This window comes from Siphateles boraxobius, unplaced genomic scaffold, assembly GCF_051911475.1.
Source record: "Siphateles boraxobius isolate OS27281-9 unplaced genomic scaffold, OSU_SipBor_1 6, whole genome shotgun sequence".
Taxonomy (NCBI): domain Eukaryota; kingdom Metazoa; phylum Chordata; class Actinopteri; order Cypriniformes; family Leuciscidae; genus Siphateles; species Siphateles boraxobius.
In genome coordinates this window covers 34,219,489-34,236,369 of record NW_027509186.1, presented here as the reverse complement: position 1 = coordinate 34,236,369, position 16,881 = coordinate 34,219,489, and the positions used below count along the sequence as shown (strand labels likewise).

General features: G+C 39.2%; 1 protein-coding gene across 6 annotated transcripts in view; it reads left to right on the top strand.

Annotated features, from left to right (window-relative positions):
• tenm4 (teneurin transmembrane protein 4) overlaps positions 1 to 16,881 on the top strand; it is a 252,402-nt gene that overhangs the window by 143,268 nt on the left and 92,253 nt on the right. For all 6 annotated transcript variants that reach the window (XM_077206971.1, XM_077206972.1, XM_077206969.1 and 3 more), the window contains 3 exons: positions 6,110 to 6,274; positions 9,316 to 9,530; positions 11,884 to 12,100. In XM_077206971.1, coding sequence (XP_077063086.1) covers positions 6,110 to 6,274; positions 9,316 to 9,530; positions 11,884 to 12,100 — 597 coding nt within the window. The remainder of the gene's footprint in view (positions 1 to 6,109; positions 6,275 to 9,315; positions 9,531 to 11,883; positions 12,101 to 16,881) is intronic.

The following is a 16,881-nucleotide window of genomic DNA, read 5'->3' as shown; positions in this document are numbered from 1 at the left end:
TTCATGTAATTACAGACACCCCACCCCATCCTAACCCTCTTCCAAAATCAAGCTCATCTCCCTGTGCACCTCAGGTAAACACGCATGAAACCGTAGCTCACCCTGAGAATCTGGGATTCAATCAACAACAAGGGGTCACATTTAATTAAAAGCTGATGAGAAAATATATTTAATTTCAAGTGCAATTAATTATGTAGGCCTGTAATTGGTAACTCTAGCTGTGTTGTCTAATGAACCCAATTAAACCTCCTGACAGATGTTTTTGACTTGCTGCATAGTTTTGCTATTTCCCCCACCTATTCTTTTTCTGTGTAGTTTGCAAGAACTGCTTCCTTGAAAGGAGTGAGATCTCAAAATTGGGATTCGTGTGCCATTTTCTCAGTGGTGGCATGCTCATTAAGAAGGTCATTATGTCCTCGGCATCTGAAGGTCATCAGCTTCCCTCTGTGTTCATTTCTTAGCTCACAGGGCCCTCATTTTACCTCCCAACATGCAACCTCACTCATAGCCACAAGACACTCACTCTAACTGTCTATTGACTTTGAAGTGACAATCTTTTGTTTTCTGTCCCTTTTTTCTCCAGAATAACAACCAGCTAGATATATTTTCAGTTCTACCCTCATCAAAGTATATTTTTGTATTACATGTCATGTCAACCCAGGGTATTGGATTGTTTTTTCTGGGGTTGAAAGTACTGGTGGCGTTTATAGGTCTTATAGAGGTTGTGTCACTGCAACAATTTGGCTTGTGTTACCCTAAATTATAATGAAGAGACTTTTTTGACCTAAATATGAATTACTTTGAAACTGGGAAGTTAGGTCACAGTCCTGCTCAGCCACCACGTTCTTGACCATAATACTTTGCACCAGATTATCCCAGGGGAACTTTCTGTACAATTAGTGTAGCATCTCTGTGGATAAAAATTGACTTGTAAATTGGCAAGTTACTATTAACTGTCTGCCAAATCAAAGTTGTTTTATGAAGCCATTCTTGGAAAGTGCGTTCTCCGTGGCCAGACTACAGTGTAGATATTATTCACTCCTGACAGATTCCTGTAAGCTTCAGAGTGAAAGTGAAAAATGGCTTAAGACTTTTTGATCTACTAACTTACTGATGATGTGCATTTCACTGCCTCTCATTTATAGTCGACAGTCTGAACTTGAAGTGAGACCAGAGGAGGGCACATAGAAAAAAAGGAAGTTCCACTGGGAGTTTTTGTGAAAGGATGAGGCACTCCTGACTGGGGAAACTTAACTCTCAATAGTGTTCTACAATGTCTCACTGGTTTGTCTGCAATTGATTTCACCTAAATGTGATTTTTAAGGGCTTAAATCCATGTGTGCTCAAATAAAGCAATCCACAAAGACCTGAAAGATAAACTAAAAAAAAAAATCACTTTTCAAGAACAAACTCTTCACTGAATGAAGTAGTCTCCCTCAACAACCTTCTGTTTTAATCAATGTAAACTCCAAATTCCTTCTTTTGTTGTGTGTAAATTAAGGGCACTCCTCAGACCTGTTATCTTTTTTATCTCACTTTAGTTTGCAAAAGTGCTGTCTGGTACCTCCACATCTGCATTTCTGTTTTTAGATAAGTTTCTTGTTGAATATTCAGTCCAATATGAGATGGATGCCCAAAAAGTGCTAAAGATCTTGCACACCACACTGCAGGAGGGGTGTCAGAGTAATTAGATGGCTAATGAGAGGACTGAGAGCTGCCGTGTTCAACGCTCATCCATTCAAGTGTCTAAGGGGAATTAATTAACCATATGCTTGCTAATGCGCCCTGTCCATTCTATGATGGATGAGTAAGAAATGGCATTTCTCAACCTGGGACTACCCTGCCCACAGATACCAGCACTGTCCTCTTTTTTGACCTGGGATAAAGTGTTTTTTGGAGGTAAATGTGGAATAGATGGTGTCTTTTGTTGTTGTCTGTTTCTCATTAGGTGTTGCAAAGGTTTCAAACACAGAAGTGGAACAGTAATGAGCCTTGTGTTCCACTCAGACTGAAGCAGCAGTTGTTCAAGCTTTCTGCTTCCTAATTGGCTTGCACGAATCTGCCAAAGTGGCCTGCCAAAGCAGAGATTGCAGGGTCACTTGCATTTCAGCACGGCTGCCGTTTTACTCTCAACAGGTCGTGGGGTCTTTCCACTTGCCGTTCCAGTGGGACCCTCATTAAAAACACCCAGTTTAGACCGCTTCCACCTGTCCCTACTTTCCTCTCTACTCATGGAGCCTGAGTGACAGCTAAGACACGGAGAAAGAGACTGAGTGAGTTTGGATGATGGAAGAGTTTGGGCTAGGCAAGGGAACATATTTCATAAGCTGGACTCTTTCCAACGCACTCTGGAAATCATAGTTACCGGGACAGCTCGGACATAAATCTTAATGAGGTTTGGTAGCGGGGGTGGCCAGGAAGTGTGAGGTATTTTACATCAGAGCTAGACAGTAGCAAAGGGGTCCAGATGGAAGATGGGCCCCTTGAAGGAGCAATTACTTGGACATTTGGAATGACACCTAGACCCATGATGCCTTAGATTCAATTTTCCACCCCCACTGCCCATGCGCCAACTGCACTCTCCGCTTCCTCCCACAGAGCCACAAATCAACCAGTGTGCTGCAGAAAAAGAGAGTGAGCTAGAGGAATGCCTTACTCGATCTCGGGTGATGACAAACCAAGCCATCTGTCTCGTAGCGTGTCTGTCCGCCTTTGACACAGTCAATTCCAGCGGTACTGACGGGGGCGGAGGCGTCTGGTCGTTTGCATTTATATTGTCTCTCAAGACAGCCACGACTTTTTATCGCCTCCACAAATGCTCACTTGCAAAAGTAACGGCAACATTCAGATCTTTCGTCAGAATGGTCCAAATCTGTCGGAATGCAATCAACAAAATGCGCGCCCTGCAATTTTCCAAATGGCTATTGATTGAGTAAGCTGGAGGATGGCCACTTTCATCCGCCATGGCAATGTCTGTCAAAGGCTTCATCGTTTTTCAGACCACATTTTCACCATTTAGTAAATGTGGGGTGGTTACCAAGTAATATGGCTTTAATTAATGGCCGTACATGCAAAGGCATACGAAGCAGAACTCTCCATTTGTCACGACTAGTTTGATCCGCAGTCTGTGAGCCGTGCACTGGGCTTTTAAAACTGCCAATTTGATGCTTCTGGTTAAGCTAGGGCAAGCACATCTTTGCAGAATCTTAAGGATCATTGATTTTACAACATGTAAAGCAGGACAGAGGATATCCAAGCAAAGGCCCAATGAAGCAATTAGACAAAGCTCTTTGTTTTTCTTTGAAAATGAATTCAGACACATCTTTCCCTCTGTAAACATCACTCCAGCCAATCAGCCCCTACTCAGTGAGGCATTTCCCTCTTAGTTTCATTATTAATGTACCCAACAGTCCCACACCACCAACACTAAGAAACAAAGTGCCTCCACTACTTTGTTCTATTTCTAGTTATGTTCTTTGCACAGTTTTATTTTGAAATAAAACAACACCCAACACAAGGAAATTATTTTTATGATGCTAAAAATGAATTGATGAATTGCTTTGTTTCTATGGAATCCAGTGCCAGACATTTCCTGATTCTTTGAGATAAAGTTCTAGTCAGTCTAATTTTTTTATCTGGTTGGACTTTTTTTGTGTGTGTTTTTCACAGCACTTTATATACCTACAAAGGGCTTGATAGTCAATGTTTTTTTAACAGGGTGTGTAGGTTATGAGCATTGCCTTATGAGCATTGTCTCGTAAACACCTCATTTGAAGTGGTACTGTAACGTTTTTTTCCTTATTTTTCCTTATATGTTCTTTCACACAAAAATCAAGATTGAGTGGAGGTCTGGTAATTATGCCAGCTATATGTTTCTTTCAGAAATGTTTTGACAGAAGAATAAATCATTCATTTAGACCTTTTCACACCCTGATTGAGACAAGATATTTGCTGCCACACAAAACAAATACATTGTCACCTCTCCGAAGTATTGAGTGGAGCGGAAAAGTAATTTTAGACCTGAATTGTCACTACGGGTTGTCAAGAGAGTGTGGCAGAGAAAGCCACTAGTGCAATTTGAAACCAGGTCTGTACTTATGAAGGAGAAACGGGAACACGTGTAGGGAGACAAATGGAGCATGGGAAAGAGGTTTGAGATCATTTGTTTTATCTACTCCGACACTGCCATAGTCCACCATGTTGGTGCCGACAGCAGTTTTCTTAAATTCTTTTGCTAATTCCCAATAGATATACTATCAGTACTATAAGATGCATTATAAGATTATCTCATCCAATGGCACCGACATGCGTGTGTCTGTTAAGTCCACACGACCATAGGGTGTCTAATTTTTCATTTTAGGTTTCAGAAGGGTGCTCGCGAGCGCCACCCTTTTCAGCATATATACAACCCCGATGCTCACTTTTGCCAGACTTCTACTGGAGTCAAAACGGCATTACATCACGAAAGTATAGACTTGGAGGAAGATTGCGAGGGCTTAGGGTTCCATTTGGGACAGGACCTTTAACTTCCAACCAATGGTAGAGCCAATGTTGCTAAATCAGACTGGTCTAAATGCTCAAACAAAGATGTTTTGATACTGCCTCCAAACCACAGTGTTTAGGAATAACCCTATGAATGACTTATAGTTGTATCTGTATGTAGAACTTTGGTAAGAGAAAATATTGTAACGGTTGTAAAAAACACAAACAGTGTTCGATGCATGTTAGTGAATCTGTCATACTGTTTTACCGCTTACCCAACAGTGTGTACTTTCCAATTACCAGTAAAGTACTTAGTGTGAATTGGTATGCAGCCCAGCTTCACAAGCTTAATTGGATTCTTTGGTTATTTACATCATGTGCTTAGAACTTCCATGTCCACTGTGTAAGAAAGAGCTCCAAAGGCCTTTTGTTGGCATTTTATCTGCTGACTGAAGACTTCAAGGACAAGGTTTTGCCTGGCTAAGCTGGTCCTGACCATTCTTGTCCTGGTGATCCATCATGCCTGGCCCCTCCTCCCCTGTTCACTGCGCCATCAGAGTTCATCCCAATGGTTTCTTCTTTTGTTGACCTTGTGAAATATCACTGTGTCTACTGGTGCTGCTCATGCATTCATCCATACCTCTTGTTGTGTTCCTGCTGACTTGATCATTTCCTTGTCTCTTTAGCCACTGGGGGTATTAGCAAGTTAATAGGGATGAAAAAAAAAGGTTGCCCTGTGGACTCTAGCTTTTCTGTCTGTGGGTTGTTCAACAATTTATTTATTTTTTGCCCTTTAAGGGACAACTTTTTTTAGTTATTTTCTGTTTACATAGTGCCATGAAACATACACCAGTTATTACTGGTGCTCAATTATTATTAATGGTTCTTGCTGCTTAACATTTTTGTGGAGATCATGATTTTTTCATTAATCTTTGATGAATAGAAAGTTATAAAGAACAGCATTTATTTGAAATAGAAATCTTTCTTAACATTAAATGTCTTTACTGTCACTTTTTATAAAATAAAATAAAAAATCTTACTTACCCCAAACTTCTGAAGGATTGTGTGACACTGAAAACTGGGGTAATGAAGCTGAAAATTCAGCTTTGATCACCGGAATAAATTATAGTTGAAAATACATTACAATAAAAACAGTTATTCACACAATTGTTTTTTTTCCCTGTATTTTGAATCAAATAAATGCAGCCTTGGTGAGCAGAAGAGAATGCTGTATATACTTTATACTGTTTATACAAAACTTATATATGCAGTTTGCCTACATATTACTATATTACATATAACTTTTATCTTTAATTGATAATTAATGAATGTCCATTCTTCAAATCACAACAGCGATGACATCATATTTGCATATTAATCTGCAGTCTGCTGTGGTTCTCTTGGTGCTCTTAAACTCTGCCAAAGATTCAAGTCAAAATATTTATTTTCTTACAGTCTTGGTTTAATTACCCCACAGCCTTCAGGATGTTAATTTTCTGATAAAGTGTCTATAGTATTCCTTAGTGAATCTAATTTAATTACACTAATGTACAGCAAGGCACATGCTCAGGAATCACTGCTCCAACAGACGTAAATTTACCATCTGGTGCCGCTCTTTCTCTTGCAGCCATGCACCTCTTCGGACTCAACTGGCATTTAAAGCCAATGCAGAGGCAGATTTACCAGCTGACGGAGGACAACACGAGTGGTCTTCATCTGCCCACAGATTTGGGCTTGCCGCCTCTGGGCAACACGGGTCTAGAGTTTCCGGATCGAGGAAGCAAAGATGATGGTATGTCCAAATCTTATAGTTTAAAGTCAATATGAAATCACAAATGACTGTTTACTTTTGAAATGCTTGTTCCAGGTGGTTTTGCGCATGTGTCATTGTTATATTTTATTCTGGTGTTATTCGCATTTGAATTTGGCTTTATTCTACACTGAGGGGGAAAAGTGGTGAAGAAACAGTTTAAACTCAGAAATTATAGTAAATTTGTACATTTCAAACTAATAAATGCAACATTTTTACGTGGAATGGCTGAAATAGCATTTTCTTGTAAAAAATGAAATGTCCAGTTAACAAGTTCTGCCCTTCATTTTCTGTTAACTATATTCTGTTTCACTTGGATAAATGGATTGTGAATGCTGTTTCATGTTGACTTTGAGATTTTGTTAAAAAGCGTTCCCTATTAGGGTGAAGATAAATAGCAGCCCTGATGTTACAAAAGGCTGCAGCTCAAGAAGTTTGGTTGGAAAAAATAAGTTCTTTCAGCGTTGATTAACCTTAAACATTTTTTTTTTTGGCGAAGCGTTTGAACTCATGCCCTTCAGTCATCTCATATCCAACAACACATTCCAACATTTCAAGCTAATTTCCTGCCAGATTCACATGAACTCATCTCCTGCTAATTTCGCTCCGTGCTGGCCAGTATTATAACGTCTTATTTTTGATTTTCAAAGGATCCAGGATTATTTGTTAGCCAGCTCCATGCTGTGACCAGTCTCAGTTGCTTGCCATGAGATCTGCATTACAATCCAATGAAAGTTGCATGGAAAATGGGAAGGGTATTATTTGTTCCTGGAAGAACGAATGGCACAGCTTTAGGGATTGAGTATCCAGGGGCTCAAGGCAGATTAGAACTTGCCCCTTCCAAAAAGCCATGCATTCCTTTCATCTCCAAGACTGGACAAGAGTTTTCCTGGCAGCGGAAGAAAGCAGACATTAACCCCCACGGCCATGGAGACAGAAGTTCGTACAGTAGGAAAAGTTCGCTTTTCCGTGAGCGCAACCCATATTTAGCCATTTGATTTGCCACAGGCCTCGGACAAAAGGTGGGAGATCAGACCATTACCATATAGATGAGTCACCAAGATGTCTTTTTTCATTTAGCAGCTGGCAGAGAGGAAGCGAGCGAGCGAAACCACAAACATGGAGGCCGTGGCGGTTCCTCCGTTTGAGTGACAACTGTGGCTGAAGGGAAATCAATAGGCCCGGCTTTTTAATTCTGACTGTCAGAGTAACATTGTCATCAGGAACTCAGCAAATCAATCCAGCATCACTGCGCTGTACATCCCTGGTATTAACTTAAATTAACACTGTATCAGAGAGGTTTTCTGACCGTTGCACTGTCTAGTTGCACATCAGTTCAATTACCCATAAACATGTTATGTGGAAAGTGCCAGTGAGTATTGTTTAAACTCATGCATTCGCCATACCTTACTCCTTGCTACATTCACCAAACTTTACCAAGCTTTACTCCTTGGGCACTGTGATTGGCCATTTGTGGGTGAATGTTATTTCACCCCAAAATAAGACAAAAATATTCTTTATAACAGTGGTTCTCAACTGCTTTGGCCATGGGACTCACATTTTCCCATGGTCATTGAGCTTCAACTCAAATTTTTAAGATCCAAGCAAATTTGTTTCTCAAAAATGGTTAACACGCGCACAAAACCATCCCACTTTACTTTCTCATGAGAAGTTCCCATTAACGTTTCACAAGTTCGGCCAATGGCGATATGGGGCATAGCTGAATTTTCACAAGATGTGTAATTGCGACTGATGTGGTAATGCTTTATGTGGAGGTGGTAAATTGGATGACGGGAAAGCATGTCCTGTCTCTCCAGATATGGCAAATTGCAAATGATTGACTTTTGAGGAGACTGCCATCTGCTGTAGCGCGTGTAGCCCGACGTGAACGCTGCCTGCGAGTCCTCTGGGCTCTCTTTGCAAGGATGTCTGCTTTTGTCGCCATCACTGCGGAAATTGGCCAATCCACCCGAGTGAGCAGATGTTGCTCTTTCCTCAGGGTCCAATGAGGAGGGCACATCAGCATTAGGTGCAGGGGCATTTTCTCCAAGGATGCTAGGTTGGCACTGCCTCGGAAAACATTCTGATGTGTAAATAATTGAAAGTACCAAAACTAAAACAAATAGATAAATCACTTGTTTTAATGCCGAATCAAATTCCAAATCAAAATGAACTTGCATTGACTTCAAACGATCTGTCACCATAATTGCACTTGTTCTGTTTATTCAAGGTTTGAGAACAAATGAGAATTTAATGATGTAAAAAAGTAGTTATTTTCGAAGAAATTTAAAAAAAAAAGTAAAATTTTGATCAAATATTTTATTCTGTGTATATGTACTATATGTATGTGTGTCTGTGTATAATACACAGAGTATGAACATAAATACATTTATTATTAATTAAGTGTTAAATTGCTGTTTATTGAAGGTGGAGGTTTGAGAATGGATGATAATTTTCCAGTTTTTAATTTTAATTGTAGAATTCTGATGTGATTTGATTTGAATACAAATATTTTTATATGATCTATCTCTATCTATCTATCTATCTATCTATCTATCTATCTATCTATCTATCTATCTATCTATCTATCTATCTATCTATCTATCTATCTATCTATCTATATATCTATTTATCTACAGTATCTATATATCTATCTATCTGTGTATAGTATTTTGTATAAATTAAATCCATTTATTATTATATAAATAATGTAAAAAAATTTAAATACATAGGCTACTACATAAGTAAAAAACATTTAAAAAATCCGTTGCAAACTGCAAAATTTGTTTATATTAAACTTATAAAAACAGCAAATGTATATCTCCTACATACACAAAATGTTGAGTTTTAGTACATGTATAGTGAAGTTTCAGCTTTACGATCCATGGTCAGTGTGGCTATTTTTTCCTGATGTGATGGAAAATCAGCAAGAGGGTCATTCACCCAGTACACTGACCCTCTCCTCGCACCATATGGTAGATATATGAGGCGTCGAGCTGACTGATAGATCTCATTTTCCACAGGTAAACTAGATGGCTTTTTCCCGGAGGACAGCTTCATAGACATGGGCGAGATAGACGTGGGCCGTAAAGTCGCTCAGCTGATCCCGCCTGGAATCTTCTGGAGGTCGCAGGTCTTCATCGACCACCCCATGTACCTCAAATTTAATGTGTCTCTTAGTAAAGATGCCTTGGTGGGGATCTACGGGAGAAGAGGCCTGCCTCCGTCGCACACACAGGTGGGTCAGAAAACTTTAAAAAAGTCTATTCAGATGAATATTTAATTTAAAAAACATTTAAATGTTTGAATTATTTGTTAGTGTTTTGCCATTTTAATGAATAAAGAGATGACAAAAAATATTAGGACAAGAGGTGAACAGGACCGAGGGACTTCCAGAATCAAAACCACTTGTCTTAAATGGAGTATGCATGCTAACCGTTAATTGTTGATTTTATTTTTTTTATTTTTTTTTAAAGCTGAATTGCGTAGATTCTGTGGAACTAGATGTTCATCTGCCATTAGTCAAAGAAAGTCCAGCTCCAAACTTAAAATACATATCAACACTTGTTCAACCAGTGGTTTAAGTCAAGTCAAGTCACCTTTATTTATATCTAGCTTTTTACAATACAGATTGTTTCAAAACAGCTTTATAGAGATAACTGGCAAATGATGTTGTAATAATATTGTTAAATATAACATAAATGTCCCCAACTAAGCAAGCCAAAAGTCAATGGTGACAAAGGCGAAGAAGTGTAAAAAAGGCGACAGTGGCAAGTAACCAAAGCTCCATCAGTGACAAGAATGGAGAAAAAAAACCTTGGGAGAACCCAGGCTCAGTCGGGGGCCCAGTTCTCCTCTGGCCAATGAACGAACAGTGTACGATTATGATTCAGGCAGCATTACAGGTCAGAATTCAGATTGGATCGGAACATTATATTATGCATTTCTGGTTGAAGATCAGAGTCATCACGTGCGTATGGGGACGAGTAACGTTGTTTAACATCGAAACAACAAAACAACCTTACAAACGCTTATCCTATTTCCGTTAAATCGGTATCAGAGCTTTTTTAATTAGGCTAAATCAAAAATTAATTATTCCAATTGTATTTGTTTGTCTCCCCAACACACATTCATTTGTCAATAGGTTATAAAAGTAGCATATTCCCCCAAGATTTCATTTCATTTAGTTGCATATCGTCTCAAAGACTCATCTCAAAGGCTTTGACATAAACTGACACTTAATTATAGTATTGAACACAGAGCATCTCTGCCTCTCGTTATTGATTTGGTTCATATATATATTTATGTGTGCAGTGGTATTGTGTCACTGGAAATTACTCCAAGACCTTGGTTGATGGACTCTTTTACGTGTTTCTCCTCTTCAGTTTTCTGAAAACAGATTTATTTTGTAAGACTGTTCCTTTAAAGCACACGTAGATACAGTAAGGAATAATATGTTTGATGAGGAGGAAAATAAAGTCTTCAACTGTTATTGCAATTTATGGCTTAATGATATGGCTTAATTTTTTACTTGGCTTATGAACAACTGTCAAACAAGAATGCCAAGGTCATATGTCATACCAAAAAGACAGAAATAAGAAACTATATTTTACTTACATTACTGTTCAAAAGTTAATGTTTTTATTCACAAATGATGTATTAAATTGATCATAAGTGAAAGCAAATACATTTATAATGTAACAAAATTTCTATTCAAATAAATTCTGTTCTTTTTAACTCTCTCTTCATCAGTGAATCATGAAAAAAAATGAATAATGGTTTCCACAAAATATATTAAGCATCACAACTGTTTTCAACATTGATGATAATAAGAAATGTTTCTTGAGCAGAACATCCGCATATTAGAATGATTTCAGAAGGATCGTGTGACACAATTCAGCTTTGACATCACAGGAATACATTTAAACAGAAAATAGTTATTTTATTACATTAATATTCCATAATATTATTGTTTTACTGTATTTTTGTGGTGAGCATATGAGACTTCTGTCAAAAACATTAGAATTTTATCTGGAACAGTAATGTAAAGAAAATGAAACCTCTTTTATTGTTTTAATTTAATTATTTTTAATCATTTCTGTTATTTATAGTATTATAATTAGTTCAAATAAAATCATACAAATGAGGATTATCATGAGATTCTCATTACTAATATTGTTTACAAATATTTTGTAATATTTACTTATAAACATAAACCATGATATTAAAATCAGTATAAATGACTGTACAATAGTACAGTAGACTGTGAATAGGCAGTACAAAAAAATACTACCATAATTGTTTTATTCAACTTTTTTTGCTCAAATATGATTCCTACATTTTTTATGACATGATTTAGAGGTAAACTGTACAGGTTTGAGGTGTGAGATTCAATACATATATTTGCATAAATTGTTACAGTGCGAGCAGCTGTCTCTTCACACCTAGCATTAGTCCCGTTCTCGCAGTCTCAACCGGCCCTCAGAGACCAGCTCCTGTTGGCTCCAACGTGTAGGACTTATCAGCTCCTGAAGGCTCATGTGTCAGTCCTAATGCTTGTTTGTGGTCTGTCTGTCTCTCCTTGTCTCCAGTTTGACTTTGTGGAGCTGTTGGATGGCCGTCGACTCCTGTCGCAAGGGTTTCCAGGTCTCGAGGGTCCGCCTTTTCCAGCCCAGCAGCGGAGCCTGGTGCCACTCACTAGTCACGATACAGGCTTTATACAGTACATGGACTCGGGCATCTGGCACTTGGCTGTATACAATGATGGGAAGGAGACGGAGCAGGTTTCCTTTCTAACAACTGCAATTGGTTAGTACAATATTAAATGGTAGCGACACTAGAGCTTAAAACTTTGCTTTAAATAATGCAATATATATATATATATATATATATATATATATATACGTTTAAATGTGCAAATGGTAATTTCTTCTCATGTGAAATATATAAAAGAATGTTTGGATGGATCTTCAGTGATAATAGCCATGTTTTCTGATTCACACATGTTTGGGCATGTGACATATTCCAACTTGGCATTGCCAATGAAAACCAGCGTTATGCAAACCTGCCATCGTAATAACAGTTTTGAATCTCTTGATTTTCTTTTTCTTTCTGTTCCCATTCCCATTCATTTTTCTGATGAAATAGTAGTCCACTGGTAGGTTAGATTTTAAGTAGTAGTCCAGATTTCGAAAATGATTTCCTCGTAAACCTCAGAAATATTGATTTAGAAAGAAATCAAATACCCACACAACCCTTTTGTTTGGCTATTTATTTGGGTATTTGTCAAAAAACTGTGAGTAATTCATCTGTAGATTTTCTCTTGGGTCGATCTTGTAATCAGATGGCAGTAAAATCATCGACCTCATGTTCCTATTTCAGTCAGTTAACATCCACATATGGCCCAGATCACCATGAAATGGACATATAAGGACAGGTGGTCACTTAGGTTGCAGCCGAACAACATTCTAAATTCATGTAGCCATTGCAAGCCAAAACAACCAACGAAAACATAAATGACTTTGACTGACAATCTCCACCTTGAGTTTATCCACTAGATAGGGCATACATCACCATGATATGGACAATATAAGGAAAGGTCGTCATTTAGGTTGCGGCCAAAATTATTCTTGCTTAGACGCTTTGGTGATTCTTCATTGACATGCCATTTTCCAAATTGAAACTACGTTCTCAATTCATGTAGTCATCATAAGCCCTAAACAATCTTGGAACTGATATGGCTTTGACAGACAATCCCGGCCAAAATTATCCAACATTTTTCCCCCAAACAAATTATGAATAAGGCATTGCTAGAAATCTTCACCTGCACAGTGTTACTTGTCAGAGCCTGCCATCACTGATATTCCCCTTTTTTGCATTGCCGTCTCAGCCAGCCTAGACCTCTACAGAGTAATCAACGTGGATTTGAATAAGAAAGATTGCAGAAATGAGCAGTGCTTCTCTATGCCTGCGTGTGTTCTTCACTGATGGCTCGTAAGACTCTTGTTATTTTTTGAGTGCCTCCCAGCGAATCCCGCTTCCCATTTGCTGTCTATTTGCATAGAACACAGTGGCCTTGATTCAAAGCTTCTGATTGACGACCCTTCCGTTCCCCCATGCATATTATTGGTCATTATTTGATCATATTCACGTGCAATTCTTTTTTGCTGTGAAAGACTTTGCCATTCCATCCTTTGCCATGCTTGATGGAGGCGATTTTGATTTTGTCCTTTCCGTTCCGCATCCTGAAAGCGGCTTTGATTAGCATGAGTGCGTCAAGAGGGAGGGCAGAGCTCGAGGCCGTCGTGAGGTTTCAGCTTTCGTAGAGGTGGCAGCTGGGAGCTGTTCTCACATGCTCTTTAATTAAACGCTCCTGGGCCATGGTCCATCTGCGACGGCAGGGAGGAGGGGTTTGCCAGCCTGTCGATCGATGCGAGTGTGTCTGCCACACATCCATTTCTGCAGTTCAAGCTCATCGAGGGAAAGACGGCACTGCGCCCTATAACCCCCAGCAAAGGGTGGAATACGATACCTTATTTGCGAGACATGACATGGTGGTTTAGGGTGGCGGAAGATGAGGAGAGAAAGAGCCAGTCTGTTTATCCTGTGTTCAGTGTTCTTGAATGCAACCTCAATTGGGAGTTTGTTGGCCACCTGCGGTTCAGGGCCAAGATGGTGGGCTACAGAGAAAAAGGGCCTGGAATAGGAGTCATGCCTGAGTTGATTTGATTCTGAGCTGTGGTGGTGCTCAGAGGGAGGCAGAAAGTGGAGGTGAAGAACAAGGAGATTGGGAGAGGGTGAGAAAGACTGAAAGAAAGTAGATCAGGTGGATGGCGACCTTCAGCGGGATTCAAACGGCACCCAGTTTTCAGCACAGAAACACTGAATAAGCCCTTAGCAAACACTGTCACTTTCACTTTTTCAAACATTACGTTATTTGTTTTGGCTTCCTGACCAATGGCACAGGCTCATGCAGTGGTATGAGTTTGGGGCGTGGCTCTCTGTTTGTCTTGACCAATCGTGGACGGGGAACTGCTCAGGAAACAAGGAAACAAAATACATTTTTTTGCACATTTCCATAATATTATTCCTTTAAGCATGTATGCGAATAATAGAAAAGAAAAAGAGATCGCAAAGAGATTTTTAATATTTCTATTTGTCTCTCATAGATTGCAGTGAGATTAAATATATTGCAAATGGAGACTGCTAAGTCTCCTGAATCTCAGACCCTGGTAATCACACTTGACATCTGTTGAGTTCCTGAAATTATCTTGACAGTGTTTCAAACTGTGCAATCAAAAGTCAGATTTCAAAATGAACATTTCTTATAACAGTCTTCCAAGGCGAATGTAATAATACTGTACAATCCGCATTCATTTAATAGACTTGACATCTCAATGAAATCTCCGGAGCTAGAATAGCAATCTCCGAGCAATACAGATTTCCTCAGAGTACACATATGCCGTGGTCCATAAGGGACCTAAAGTTGAATATCTCTATTGTTCTTGCTCTTTCTCTCTCTGTGAATCTCTATTTTTGTTTCCTTCTTTTTTTTAATCTTTTTGCCTCTCTCACCATAATTCTCATGACTCCTCATTACGGAGCTATGGTATCCGTCCCATGCGCGACACAGTCTCATTTGTCCCCGCCATGTGGTCTTCTGTTGTCAAGTTATCAAGGATGCGTCTCTTGCTGTGGCTTACTGATTGCTCTGGTCCCTCGGCCTTCAGAGCAGCCGACAGGCCTTCAACAACAGTTCTAATATTATATATTTATCACAGATTGAAGCCAAGGACAACAGTGAACTAGAGCAAAAAGGAGTAATTAATGTCAGATAAGTTCAAGAGACTAAAGGTAATGTGTGTAATCATTACTATTGCTTATACTTGGAGTTAAACCGCAGTTTCACTCCAAGGCGAATGTTTGTTGAGGAAATCCAGTGCCAAAAATGATTTAATTTGAATCAATTGATGTTAATTAATTTGTTCAGACCAACACAAATGTTTGTATGCCATCAATGGGACCATTGCACTGGAAAGAAAACTGGCCAACCACTAAGAGTTGCGTTTTAGGTCACATGCCCAGAACAACTGCTGTTACATAAAACATTTAAACATTTAAAATTTGCAGCGACACCTACTGTACTTTCGAGTGATCTGCATTTTCATCATCACATTTTTATGATGAACACTTACTTGGGTGTAAACAGGTCTTAATCATTATTTGGGTGGATGATAAAATTCCTGACAAACCTAATAGACTTACATTTGAATGAGAAACCCAAGCCATATGTTGAGAACTGAATATCATAAAGACTTGAAGGTGGAGGCTTTTAATTTGAAACAAAAAGCATCCACCCAGCAGTCACCCAGTGCCACTAATAGCATGGAAATTATACACTTCTCTTTATGGCTCATATTGGAAATATAACTACCAGACAGGTTAAATACTCTTGTGTTCTCCGTGTGTGACATAGATAAAAGTCTTTAGAGCATGAAGAAATATGGACACTTTTTCAAATTCATGGCTGAACACAGACTTAAAGATGGAATTATATGTGACAGTTTTGAAGGGAAGTGCAGGGTCTGGACTGCAGGTACTGAACTCAGATCAGCCGTAGTGTCAAAAGTGCTTTACATGAGAGTGACAGTCACAGCGAAAGATAGATTGTAGAGACTTTCTTGACAGATATGAAGAGAAAAAGCCATCTTGTGTATAATTGTTTCTGTTGACGTAAATACAAATGGTGAAGACTTAATTATTTTTAGGGTACTTTACACATATACACTCCCGTCTACAGCCACCACAGGCTTTTGAGAGACCTGTATGTGCCCTAGGCTTAGAAATGGAGGCTGGAAGCCATCAAACACCCTACCGAAGTCTTGATAGGCTCGGGTGTACCAGGGGATGGCCAATCTGCCAGCCTTTTCCTCTCACATCAAGAGACTTGTGCCTTTAAAATTCGTTCAAAAACATTCTCTGCGGCACAGTCTAGTTACCGCCCTCTCTCCTTCCCTCCGTTCAGCTTCCCGTCTGTTGCATCCTCTGCGATGATTGACTCTCTTGAGGAAGGGGAAGGCTGTGTCAGGGCTCACATTTCCAGCCCTTTGTCCGCCACAAAAGCATCTTTGTCGAGAGAGCTCAACCACAGGCGCACCAGTGACTCGCGGGGATCCTTAGAGAGGGAATATTTTTCATGTTTAATTCAGGTTGCGTCTGATTTTAGCTGCACAGAATTGTGTGTGGATTTGCCTCAGTAAAAAAATATTCGTGATACAGTATCACGTCAGTAAATTTACTGCATGTCGTCATATAAGTTCACAATGAGCAAATTTGTCCCCACCGCGTTATGGAATAATACAGAGGAAATCGTTCCAATTCTCGAAAGTTCGCTTTTTTTTTCTCATGTGTGTTATCACAAGTGACTATCTAGCACAAATTTGTTTGTTTTAATGCTTCTCTGTGCCTCCATTGCAGTTGTTATCAGTCGCAGAAAGTGATTCATGCTTAGCATTTGGTAGTTGATCCATGTGTTTATCCACTAAGCTACAGAATCCCGGGACAGAGAGTGGCAGATGTAGCAATGAAGT